This window comes from Dendrobium catenatum, unplaced genomic scaffold (genome assembly GCF_001605985.2).
Source record: "Dendrobium catenatum unplaced genomic scaffold, ASM160598v2 original_scaffold_224352, whole genome shotgun sequence".
Taxonomy (NCBI): Eukaryota; Viridiplantae; Streptophyta; class Magnoliopsida; order Asparagales; family Orchidaceae; genus Dendrobium; species Dendrobium catenatum.
Window position 1 is genome coordinate 9754 of NW_021542761.1, and position 14125 is coordinate 23878.

At 37.5% G+C, this 14125-nt stretch overlaps 1 protein-coding gene across 2 annotated transcripts in view; it reads left to right on the forward strand.

Moving 5' to 3' along the window:
• The first annotated feature begins 6158 nt into the window (after window positions 1-6158).
• LOC110100551 (protein cornichon homolog 4) overlaps window positions 6159-14125 on the forward strand; it is a 27105-nt gene continuing 19138 nt past the window's right edge. For both annotated transcript variants that reach the window (XM_020828110.2, XM_020828109.2), the window contains exon 1: window positions 6159-6475. In XM_020828110.2, the coding sequence (XP_020683769.1) occupies window positions 6401-6475 (75 nt within the window). In that variant the 5' untranslated portion in view covers window positions 6159-6400. The remainder of the gene's footprint in view (window positions 6476-14125) is intronic.

The following is a 14125-nucleotide window of genomic DNA, read 5'->3' on the forward strand; positions in this document are numbered from 1 at the left end:
CTACATATGAGTCCAGTTGTCTTTTTGTCATTAGAATTGGTGCATTAAATCTCTCTATGTGCTTCAATTCTATCATAACATTTTTGGGGGAGAGTAGCTCCATATTTGATTTGCAATGTATTATACACAGATATTTTTTTAGTCTTCATATTTACTATATGTATTTAAGCCTTTATCATCTGCTTTCATGCTTACATTCTTGAAAGAAAATTGAGCATTTATCTTAGAAAGGAAATAATATGCGTTCCTAATTGGAAATCTATCCATTATAGAGGGCATGGAATATCCCACTTTAATCGTTGCAACTATGATGATAACTTTTATTTCATTTCTAACATAACCAAATATGTGCCACTTGTTGACCAACTGTAGTGCATGAGAAGTGCAACTAAGACTATGAGTCAAACTGTAATACCAATTTAATTCGAGAAACTACGTTTCTCCAGAGCCCGATCAATCATGGAGATCCTGATCCGGGTTCAATAGGATGATCAAATGACATAGTCATGTCTCCAAATCTCTAGCCTAGGTCTGTTAATGGACATAGAGATAGATCAACCCACCTGAGGAGGTCGGGCAACGGCATCCATCTGGTAGAGAAGGACGGAGGCCAACGATGGCAGCGTAGGTCGACAGAAGCAGAGATTGAAGAAGTCGGAGGAACTTCAATGTAAGAGAAAAGAGGTGCCGAACGGAACGACGTAGTGGCGAGGGCAGCGCCGTCGCTGGCGCCGGCTACAATATAGAGCGAAAGAAGCAACTGCAGCAGTGAGGTAGAAGGACGATGGCAACGGAAGGACGGCTGCCGTGAGACCGGTGCCGGGGAGAGAAATTGAGATCTGCGATGACTGAGGGCTTGATTGGGGCAGCAGAGAGGAAATAAGCTTACAATTTTCTATGCATCGAGGAGATATGAGATCTCACTAGACGGGTTCCTTATTTAATTTTCATTCTTATAAAATGGTACAAAAATAAGCACGAAAAGAGCAAAAAAAAATGCTTTGTATCATACTATCATGTATTGTACGGTCATTTATTTATTTATTCAATGATTGAGATATTTGTTCCTTTTAAAACGTAAATTTGAAATTACAATATTTTAAATCAAAATTTTGATTTTGTATGTGAAATATTTCATTATTCAATTTTTTAAATATGTCCTAATGTTTCTTTGACATAAAATTATTAATCTTGAATTTGTAGATTATTTGTTGAAGTTCATTGCAAACAAAATTGAATCTGATTAATTCAAATGAATTTTTTGTTTTAACTCTTCCTTGAATGTAAGTTGAATTTTTATTTGAACTTGAGCCTTCGAACTTTTGCCATATATAGATGTCTTTCCCAAGTAGCTAAGTCATATATCATCAATCACGTAATACCTTCTACAATGAGGTTTGCCCACAAAGTTCTCTTCTAATCACATGCAGTTGATCTCATTGTTATCTTCTATAATGAATTTCGTCGCTATTGGATACAGTATCTCATATCCTTGACAGTAAAGAAACAACATACGGTCGCTCGTTCATTCACTAAATCTGAATACATAGCTCTTGCAGCATTTACGGTAGATGTAATATGGCTTCGGCGCCTTGTGATGGATTTTGGGACTACTTTGGACCAACCAAGTGATCTATGTTGTGATAATACATATGCTATTGCTCTGGCAAATAACTTTGTGTTTTATATTAGAGCTAAACATATAGAAATGAATCAAAGATTCATCTTTGATCACATTCAAAACAACACTAATAGACTCTTTCCTATCAGCACAATGTACCAAGTTGATGACATTCTTACTGTACCTCTGACCACATAAAGGTTTCATCAACTCAGATCCAAACTGATGGTCACTCCAGATACATCTGTTTGATGGGAAGTATTAGAGCATAACAACACTACTTGTAATAGAAACATAGAAAAGCACATGATTTAGCAAATCATAGCCATTTTCATATAACAACCTATTTGGCATCTAAGTTGTACACGTGTAAAGCTACCTAAGATATTCACTTATATAAGCTAATGTACTACTATTGTAGCAGGCAATAAAGACAGCTATTTACTAAGCATCTCTACTTCAAACACCTGTTTTGTATTCTATGTTTTACTTAACTCATGTGCATGACTCTGATCTTCTACAATCGCACACCACCAATACCACAATACCTTCCCCAATGATGTTGGTCCACAAAGTCCTCTCCTCACACGTAAGTGGAAGCATCACTACCTTCTTTAATGAGCTATATCACACTCTTTTAATCTCATAACATCTTCCCTAACAAGATTTGTTCACAATATTAGCACAAAATCAATCCCTTGTTATTTTCCCCAACAAGCCTTGTCACATAACCTTGATCCTACAATGCATTTTCCAACAATATCCATCTTGCAATTTCCTTTTGATGTGGAGCATTTTAACCTTAAAGTATTCCTTATGATATCTTATGTAGTTGCTACAAGTTGTTTCATGTTTCTAGAATCTTCTAGGTTTTTCTACTTGAGTATTATATATAGTATGCTATAAGAGAGGAGATTCATTGATGATATATTACTCTATTTGAAGCTTTGAAGCTTTTGTTTATCTTTGTTCCATAGATTGGGATTAAATCCTTCAAGCATCCTCTTCTTCCAACCATCCAACTACATAAGTTTGGTATCAGAGGCCGGAGCTTGCAAAGAACGATGGATTGCAGAAGAAGGTGGACTGTCGACGACGATCAAAGCCAAATAATAATATTGACGGTCGACGACGATCAATACCGAGGAAGGTGGGCTGTCGACAGCGATCAAATTTGTATAGCCTTTTATCAAGCTCAAGTGAATGAATCACTTGATCAGATAGACAAAAACCTTCGATCTATAATGAGAATACGAATGACGTCGGCAACCATATTGGCGTCTTCGCTCCTCTCATCCGCTTCAGGCGAGCTTCAGGTGATCACAAACAGTTTCAAAATCAACCGATTGTTGTTGACGACTACCCTCCACTCCAACTCCCTCTCTGATGGTGTGATCCATCGCTGGAGTACCCTCCACAAGAGCTTTTGCTCCGTTGGCATGATCCCCTCCACTTTAAGGCCAGATTCATGACCCCGAACAACACCAATGTCCATGAACAGAGATTTTCAATCCTCTTACTGAACCCGTGTATCCACCTCCACTCATGCATACTCCTTTCCCCAAGAACCCCCTTCCGCTGCATTATGATATTCCTCGATTGGATATGTCCGCACTCGACCGACCGCCTCTAGCACGCGAACATAATCGAGACTCCACGACTAGCAATAGCATCAAGAGCAATTCTGTAGCTTGTGCCCAAACCAATCTCCCACGGCCAGACAAGATTGACCATGTGCAACCGATTGCTTCCGACAGCGAGTGCAGTTTCGAAGATGATATGGAGCAATCAGAAGCCCATATAGATTTGAATGCATATATGAATGATGACGAAGGGTGCACCATTCGTTCCAATTTGGACCTACTGGACCATGAGACAAATGCTGAACATGACCTAGCACCGAACGAACACATTTCCTCAACCCCGTGGAGGATAAATGATGAAGAGAAAAGTAAGATGCCGCATTCTAAATTTTTTGTGCATGAGAATGTAGAGAAGAAAAGTATCCATTCTAGCCCATCTGTTTCTTATGATGATTTATTTAGTGAAAAAACTGACATAAATCAGAAGAAGGATCAGGAGAACTCTATTAATGTGGATTGTCAGAAGGTCAACATGAATGTTTCTCTGTTTGGAAGCTTAATAAAGACAAAAGTTAATACAAATCAGATTTCAACCATGTGTTTCCGATGAAATATCATTTTTCTCAGTTTCAAAGTTACCTGGATACCTAATGAAGCTCAAGATTGAAACTTCTGAGAACGGTGAGAATGGGAGCAAGGAACAAGATGTTTTTATAATGGGAAGTGGTGATGGGGATGTTTATACTGCAGGTGTGCAAAGGTCCGTTTAGAATTCTACTGTCAAAGTCGATCCATTACAATGCTCTCAAATTGTTCGACGAAATGTCACTGAAGGATCTAATACCAAATTTGTTGGGCTAGGAATCCCTATGGCAAGCCAGCTTGTTTTCTGCACATCTTCTATTAGACCAAGTAATCCTTTGAGGCATGACGGATGGAACATGAGTTTTGCTCCTAACATAAGAAAACTTTTTAGAAATGCCATGGGTTCTTAGCATGTGGGGAATGGTGGCCATATGAATTATGGTCTTGCTTCCTCGCCATTGGAGGAGTTTAAAGACAACAAGAGAAACTATTTTGAACTTTCAGATATTGCTGGTCATCTTGTTGAGATCAGTGCTGATAACTATGAGGGCCGATTTATGCAATAGAATTTTGGAATCGCTATTGCGATGGAGAACGTCATATTTTTTTAAATATTGCCTTAAGCATTTTCTGATGTGTTCAAAAATATGTCTATGGAGAATGGTATAAAAGTTGATGGCCTTACTTTAGTTAGTGTTCTTCAAGCTTATAATTTTCTTGGGTATGTTAATTATGGAAGATCAGTGCATGGACATATGTTCCAAATAGGATTTGAGGCTGATTTATTCATCATGGTCTTTGGGTGCCAACAGAATGGTGCTGCCGAGGAGGTCATAACATTCTTCTTCAAAATCTTCGATCCAGGAGGACTAATTTTGATATCTACCTCTACCTCCCTATCGATGATGAGCCTCGACGGAGTCGAGCTCTTTTTGACGAAAGGGGAGAATGACGCGGAGCATTTTAACCTTAAAGTATTCCTTAGGATATCTTATGTAGTTGCTACAAGTTGTTTTATGTTTCTATAATCTTCTAGGTTTTTCTACTTGAGTATTATAAACAATATGTTGTAAGAGAGGAGATTCATTGATGATATATTACTCTATTTGAAGTTTTGAAGCTTTTATTTATCTTTGTTCCCTGGATTGTGATTAAATCCTTCAAGCAGCATCCTCTTCCAATGATCCAACTACATTACCTTTTCTCTTCACATGCTGTGAATCCAATACAGACTTCTCAAACAATTAATACGACATGCCTCAATCCCACAATGCCTTCCCCGATCAGGTTTTTCAACAATGCCTTCCCAAAATGAGGTTTAAGGGGCTACGATTTTAATAAATGTTCAATAAAAAATTCAAATTCAAATCAATTTCATTCACAAAGTACTTTGATAATCAATTGAGAATATAACACACTTCTTAATTATAACCTCTTATTTAAGAAAAAAACTACTTTATCAACTTTATTTTAGCAATTAAAAGTAAAATTTAATTAAAATATTATTAATTATATTTCAATTAAACAAGATAAAATTATTTGTGAAATTAAATTAGTGCTGATTTAGATATTTAGAGCAGAGATTATGGATTTAGACTTCGTTTAAGGTAACTTTCTTATTGCTTTCTTAAACAACTTTCTAGCATAAAATTTTTTGTACAAAAAAAGTTTATTTTAAAAGTATTAAGAAATCCATCTCAAACAAAACCTTAGGCCGGATTTCTTGATTTTTTTTCTTCTCAAAATGTTTACATAAAAATTTTTAACATCTCATTTGAACTTCTCTTATGTATGTAAAATTTTAGTTATTGTTTATTTCTTGGATTTTGTTTGAGAAGGTTTTCTTACTTTTTTTTTTAAGTAATTTTGAAGTACAAAATTATTTTGAACTTGAAATTTTTGTGCTAGAAAATTGTTTTTAAAAGCATTAAGAAAGTCATCTCAAATGAAATCTTAAGCTTCGTTTGGGACTGTTTTTTTACTATTTTTTAAAGTAACTTTTCAATACAAAAATTAAATTTTTTTTATTAAAAAGCTGCTATAAGAAGCAGCAAGTAAGCCATCCCAAACAAAGCTTTAATTTATTTAACATTCTTAAGCTTAATAAATGCTAACAATTGCCAAATGTAATATATTAAAATAAATATTTTAAAATTTTGAATAATCATGATTGATTTGTTTAGCAAATGTGCCTATAAAATTTAAATTTTAACATTTAAAATACATTTAATTAAAATCAATTTAATTTAAAACTAAACATGAATAAATAATTTTAATCAGATTTTGAATTTTAAATCGGATTTTAAATTAATTCAAACTCAATAAAAATAAATAAAATAGGAAATTACGTGATGCACTCGCGCGTGACACTCTAATTATACCCTACGATATACAGAGCCCAGAATCCCTCGCTGCTTCTACGGTTTCCCCTCCGAGCTCCCCACTGATTTTGATCTTCTTAGCATCTGCTTCCTCCTGCGGACTCCACGATACTCTCTTCTTTCTGGGAAATTATTACGCGGATTAGAACCGGTTAAAGTGAATAGAAAAGAATCCAAAAGCGGAGACCGGTGAACTGGAAAATTTTCCTTGAGAGGACGGATTGGCGGGCATGGTGGGGACGGTCATAGTTTGGCTCAGCGCTTTCTTTCTTCTAGTTGCTCTACTTATCCTTGTAATCTACCAGGTATTCCTTGGGAAACCCTATTTTTATAGCATTAGATTGCTTGCGGAGATAGAGAACCGCTGCTTATACTCTTTGATATATCATCAAAAAATTACCTTGATCGAGCAAGAATCTTGACGCAAAATCAAGTTGAAAACCTCATCGGAGATCATCCGAACTCTGATTTCAACAAACTTACAGTCGAACTGAACTGAACGTCTCAGAAATAGGAACCCAATGACACCAAATTCGACTCAATCCAAGCTCAAATGGGTCCAAATCAAAGACCTGAAGCGCTTTTGGAAGGTTCAAACTACAATTTGGATTACCAAACGGTTTCCAAATGTGACATGGTTATAGTCGAATCGAATGACTCGACGAGACGAATCCAACGAGCCCAAGATCATCAAATTCTGATAACATTAAGACAATCAAAGGTCCATTAAACGGTGCATGATCGTAGAAATCAAGATTGGCCGTCCATCCGAACCACTCCTAATTTACCCTTGATATTCTACTTATTTACAAGCTATGTCACTCAAGAATTCTATAAATAGAATCTCATTTACTCTTGAAAAAGGGGATCGAAGCACAGAGAGATGAATGAAGAGAAGGAATAAAGCTCCAGTTGCCTAGCTCCTCTTCAATCACAGCCGGAGTTTTGCTGCACCACCGCCGGACCACCAAAGGATGCCGGAGTTCTGTCGAATCACCACCAGAACATCAAAGGCGTCGAAGTGCCACCAAAGTTCGAGTGCCCCCTGACGCTAAAGTGTCATTGCCGGACCACCACCTGACGTTGGAGTGACACTGAATTTCAATGACACTGAATTTTTGCGAAACTTTTAGTTAACATTTGTAATCTGGTCGTCTTCAATGACGAGTTAGACCATTGTATTTTGCTCAAATTTTAGTGGAATCATTTTCACCTGGGCTAGGCTTCGTGATTTTTTCCCTTTCATGGGTTTTCCACGTTAAAAATATTGTGTTCTCTATGTGTGAGCTGGATGTCCGTGCAACGTAAAGACATAAAATTATAACTCTATCACCACGTATATTCTAGCCTGCAACACTCTTGAACAAAGCAATTTCACTCTTATCTGTTGTTTCTTTGGGTTCTATAAATCTTGTTGGCAATAAATTACAAATCTTTAAGTTGACTGGGGTTATTTCTATTTTAAAGGTGATTATTTTCAATGTTGTAATACGTTTTAGAGCTTTAATGACTGTTTGATGAGCTAAGAAGTAATCATCCATCACCATCTAATCAAAATCTTCTTCTTCCACATCATCATGTGGCATTTCTTTTATTTGTTCTTTTTGCTCCTCATAATTGCTCATTTGCTTCCGGACTGTTCATTTTTCACATGCTGGTGAAAATTTTCACAAATTCTATCATTTCTATTACGCTAACAATATGCCGTTTATGTTGCGTAATTCTTCTTCTTTTAAATTTCTCCATTAGCCCATAATAGCCTGTTGCATCATTTTTTGTATACGGAGTTTGGCCTGAATCCGATTGAATTTCTCTGTTTTTGCAATCTTATACATTTAATCAGCTTTGAAATAAATGCATTGCTATTACTTTTAGCAAGTTATTATAAAACAAAAGAGAAGAAACGAGGAACAATTGTAGCGATCAATAGCAAAAAAAAAAAAAAAAAAAACCAAAAAAAAAAAAAAAAAAAAAAAAAAACCAAAACAGCATGTATAATAGAAAAAAAACATAAAATAGAAGCTACAATTTTGATGAGTAAAAATAAGGGAAAAAAAAGTTTGAAAAAAGAAGGAAAATTGGTATAAAGGAATGACGAGAAGTCTACGGATTTTAGTAGTAAAACTAAAAAGAAGGAATAAGATGGGAAAGAAGGAGAAGAGTAAAAAGTAAAGAGATGACATAAAAGAAGAGAAGCATTAGAAGCCTTAAGTCAATGGGTATTATCACCTGAGTTGGCTCCAACACGTGGGTTTGTGCTGTTTTCTGAAGCTTGGTAGAGCTCTCAAAGATGGGTTATGGTTTCCTCACTAAGGCTTGAAGCTGAGGTTTTTTGTTAAGGTTTGAAAGAGTGGCAAAGGCTATTTTTAAGATTTTGTTGCTCTTGAACAATAAAATATTTGACCAATTTATATTATAAAAAAAGACAGAACTCAAAAAATAGAAGCGGGCATGCCATTTTTTCCATGCACAAAGATGCAAGCGAAGCACAAAATAGTGCATGCCATCTCACACCCTTGCACTGGGATCTCCAAAGGCAAAGAAGGCAAGCTTCACTTTTCCTTGGGGATGGCACACATCTTTTTGGCCATTGGAAGCTACAAACCAATTTGCTGATTTTATAGCGTTGGCGGAGGATCTAGCAGTGTGCTTGTACATACCATTATGATCTTTTTTGAAGACATCAGAAAAAATCAGCTATAAAAAAATAAAACAATTATGAAAATTGAAAGTACAAGTCTTCTTACCAATGATGCTGAAGTCAATGAAAAACTCATCCATTTGGTCTGCTACAAAAAATTTGTGTGGCAACTTTTCTTGGTCTTTCCCTGATTAGTCATTATCATGATGGTGGTCATGAAAGTGGCATTTTAGCTAGCTTATGCTACTATGTCTTCCTTTGAGAAATAAACAATTCTGATATCATTATCCATATGGATAACTCCATTTATATTTCTTCGTATGGATGGCTCTGTTTATATTTCTTCATATTGAAGACTCCATTTATATTTCTTCACATGGATGACTCCATTTACATTAAAAGAGCTCTAGCTGTGTTTTCAGATCAGCTTTTTGATCACTCACTCCATCTTTTATCTCCTATATGACTGGATATACCTTTTTGACAATTAATTTGAGTAGATTTGGTTTCTAGGCCAAACTTTTTGGGGCAAGGAAGACCATTCCCGGGAGACTTCCTTAATGCATATTAGACTGAAGGAATCATAGCTGTTTATTGAAAAAACAAGATAGGCCTGTGTGATAAAATGCAGGCAGGAAATGCTTGTTCTGGCATATTTTCCGGAGATGTTTTTTCTGGCATCTGTTCCGTGCTATATATATATATATATATATATATATATATATATATATTCATTTGAAGTTAAGCTTCTTATTCCTTTTTGTGTAAGGGTTTGTGCACACCAAGGCTAGTTGCTTTTAACCTAGTGATTGACTAATACGATTTGGATGTAAAAATAGTTAAGTAGAGAAGAAGAAAGTGCTGAAACACAAATATGAGGACTGATTTTTTTATTATCTCTTAAACATAAATAAAAGATACAAGTGATTTACTATTTGAGAGGTAGATCGGCTCTCCCACAAACCCTAGATGCCGCTAGGAAACTCTTAAGGAAAAACTACAGCAGAAAAACCATTGATACAACAGGAGAAGTTATTTAGGGAAGTTTTAATTAGAATTGAAGGAAAGAATTCTAATTTTGAATTCAAAATAAGAGAAAGAATTAATTAAGGCAGTAAAACTGTTTGGGAGAGAAATCAGAAGAGCCTATTTAAGGCTAGTTATTTTGTTATGAGGGTCACGTGTGTTTTGTTTGTTTGCTGTAGTTTTCTTCTTGAGGGCTTTCTAGCGGCGTCTAGGTTGATTGGGAGAGCCGATCTACTTCTTGAATAGTAGACTACTTGTATTTGTCATTATTGTTGAAGTATTAATAAAAATATCAACCTCAATCTTTTTGTTCCTACACTTCTTCTTGTTTATTGTGTTGTTTCAATTCTAAATCGCATCAAATTGGTATCAGAGTGAGGTTTTTTGGAGACAATAGTAGTAAAGATGGTGGATGCGTTGGAAGGCGAGATGGAACAATTTAAATCCGACTTGCAGGAGAAATTATCAACCATGGAAGAAATGTTTTCATCTATGGAAAACCATATAGAAAATTGATTTGGAGGGGTGAAGGAGATGTTAAGGAAGCTCTTGGAGATGCAAACAAAAACTTCGTGGGGGTTTCCAATTGCTAACCCTAATCCAGAATCGATTGGGATTTCCTTGACCACAATTAAGGGGAAAGAGATCAGGCAGGAAGAGTTCGATGAGGAAAGCTTCTTTCATGAAGAACCACCTTCTAGGGATATAATAAGAGGCAAATCAGGAGTACCGAATAGAGGGGAAGCAAGAAGGGAGATTTATGGTGGGGGTGGTGGAGTGATCGACTACTACGGAAGGCCACTTGGCAAGGGGAATGGACTACCAGCAAAGGAGGTGGACAAACCGAGCCATGGGGATCAGATTATGGGAGGAAGATGGAAAAATGGTGAGATTCCCACCCTCGTTACACAGGGGGAACCAACGGCGGATTGAAGAATTGTGAGATTTCCACCAAGTCAACCACATATTGCTCACTAATTTGCCCACTTATTTTCTTGGTGTGATTTGGAGTAAATTCCTTCATAGAGTTCAAGGAAATCTCACAATTTACTGTAGTACTTTTTATACATAGGCTTTCTTGGTGTGATTTGCCCACTTATTTTCTTGGTGTGATTTGGAAACCTCCGCCACATCCCAGTGCAAATGCTCTGTCTCTACTACATCCTCCAACTCATCCCCACTCTCTTCTTCCCTTCATAGAGCATCAAGACTTGAAGGGCTCAATTCTTGCACCTATGCCCGGGTATAAAACTCTCATCACACCTGAAGCATGACCATTTCACCCACCTATCCTGCACTTAAGCTTCTGTGAGGCATTTGAAATTGCCTCTAGGATGAACTATAGTGCTCTTCTCTTTAGGTGCTTCCATTAGAAATGACACCGTCTAGGTCCTCAGTGCCAAGGTCATAGAGGCATTCCTGTAAGCCCCTCCCATGGGGTTGCTCTGGTTGTCCTTCTCCTTCTGATGTTTCTCCTCCACCCTTTGTATTAGCTCTATTGTCTCTCTCAACCCTCTAGGTCTCAGCACCCTTGCCCTTATGTATTCTCTAAGGCTCTTCATGAAATTTTCTTCCAACCCTTTGATGAGGACATCAAGACATGAAAAATTTACTAGAGGCGTGGCCGTCGATCTACGGCCACGATTGCATCGCCTTACTTTTGATTTTCATATTTATGATTGATGTATTATTTTTATTTTATGAAGTTCATTATGTTTTTCCCTTTTTGCCCTTAAGGGCTTAGGTATGTGTAAGCCCTAGGGGCATTGTAGTACTTTTTATTTTCTCATTGTATGGGCTATTTAAAGCCTCCCTCTTCTTCTTTGAGGGGTAATGAATGAAATTTAAGAAAATTCCAGCACATGTGTTCTTTGGAGAGTTGTGAGAGTGAGAGTTCTAGGAGAGAGCTTTGGAGGAATCCCTAGGGAGGAAAAATGGATTACCTACCAATCTTGGAGACGGCCGTGTTCGTGGTTTGTTTTATCGTTCTTTTCTTTCAATCTCTTTTCCTCCTAGTCGCCGGATTTCCTAGTCACCCCCACCTTGCCGCCGGCCAACGTCTCCCACCACCAACACCTCAAGCCACCACCCTCCTTCCCCACTACAACCACCGGCCCGCTTACCCAAAGCCCCAACCCACCCGCCGGCCCTTCATCCAACCGAACCCAAGCCCAAGCCTCCCCCTTTCCTCTTTGGAATTTCTCTCCATCATTGCCTACAATTACTCTCCTAATTTGGTTGAATAATTTAGGTAACTCAATACCTTTGCAAAATTCAAATTTATTTGAATTTGAAAAGTTACCCAAAATATCATTCCTATCTTAGGAAAGTTCCCAAATCCTTTCCTATTGATTTTAATTTAAATTAGGATGAAATATCTCATCCCAAATTTGATTCCCTAATTTTAGGAAGCATTAAAAGCTTCCTTAAACTCCCCTCTAGCCCGTTAAGCCACCGGCCCCATCATCATTAAGTCCTTGGATTTATTTCCTAAACCCATCTCACCTTTTGGAAATAATTCAAACCTCTTCTCCCCAAATTCAAATTGTTTCCTAAAATAAAATTTTATTTTAGGAAACTATCCAATTAAATCCAAATCAAATTTGAATTAGATGGGAAGTAATTCCTCCCTCCTTAATTGGGAGTCCCAAAGAGGCAAGCATTAACTCTTCTTCCCAATCCCCTCCCCCCTATGGATGCCGCCGGCTGCATGCCTCCCCCCCATTTAATTTCTTTCCAATTTGGAGTAGGGAGATTGACAGGGAAACCATTCAAATTCTTCATCCAAATTTCAGATTTGAAATCTTTCCTCTTTGGTCTACTTGCTGTCCAGAAATTCCTGGATGCTAGCAGAGGTTGTCTTCTCTTCCAAACCTGAGAGCACTGCTGTCCAAGAGAAGACCAGCTGCTGTCCAGAAATAATTCTCGAATTCTGGACAGGATCTAGTTGCTGTCCTGAATTTCAGAATCAGCAGAACTGCTGTCCAGCAACTAGAAGGCCATAATTTGTTGTCTGAAGCTTCCGGTAGCATAGAAGAGCAGTCCAAAGCTTGCCGAACCTCATCGGATGCTGTCCAGAATCTGTCCCAGGCTTCCAACCTGCTGTCCAAAGACTCCAGCCGGAATTTGTCGCTGTCCAGCTGCCTAAGAAGCTGCTACGTGCTGTCCACTTCCTTTCAAGCACATAAACACCACACCGGAGCTTTGTTTGTCTTGTTTATTTGGGTAATCTTTCCTCCTACTCTTTTATCTTTTAGTTGCTCTCAATTGTAGTTCTAATTGACTCATGTAAAGTTGTGTTAATACTTCTGCTAAAGCCTAGTACTTATTAGGAGTTGTGTGAGAGAACTTTTATAGAACTACTTTTATTGTTAGACTAGAGATTTCTTGTTGAAACCTATCTCGTATGCAATGTCAAGAGTAATTGGTTGTTTTGTGGCTTTTACTTTTTGCAAGTGACTTTGCCTAAGCTGTTGTTACCGCTCTTTGTGTTTTATTTCATTGTCTAACTCACCATAAAGATTTAGTTAACTTGCTCTTAATCATCAAGCGTGCAAAATCCTTATTTAAATTGTATTTTCATATATGTCCTGCATCACCCTTTCTCAGAAATTCCCCTCAGTCTTCCTGATAGCAGCTCAAACTTCTCCCGATACTCCATGACGGTCCCTTCTAGTTAAGGCATAGAGATGTTCGTGGAGGTCTGATGCGGGCAAAAGATATAGGGAGCCTATACCCTTCGCCCACAAAAGACACGACAGACTTCTAACGACGAAAAAAGAGAAAAGACTAGAAAAGAGACGAACAAACTAAAGGGAAGAACAAACTCTTATATTTCAAATTTTAAAAAACAACCAAATAAAAAAAAACTATGACGACGACTAACAAACAACACGACAGACACCCTAAAGTTGCTGCACTTTGAGAAGAAGGATACAGGTGGAGTGGCACTTGCGGAGAGACGAAGAGATTAGAAGCCCGAGAAGAAAGGGTGGAAAGAGCCCGCAGGATTTCCGGAGGGGATAAGAAAAGAAGGTTGGAAAGAGCCCGCAGGATTTCCGAGCAACCCGCAGGTTAACTGATTTTTCCAAAAATCAAATTTCATTCACTATTCAAAACATTACATAACCCCTCATATTTATAGGTATGAAAGGGGAATACAAAAGGACACAAACACTTAATTAACACATAATTAAAAGCATAGAAATCTCTCCCCAAAGCTCTCGGTTTACACCCAAACCAGGAACCAAGGAGACGGCCACGGGAGACGAAGGGAACCGCACGGACC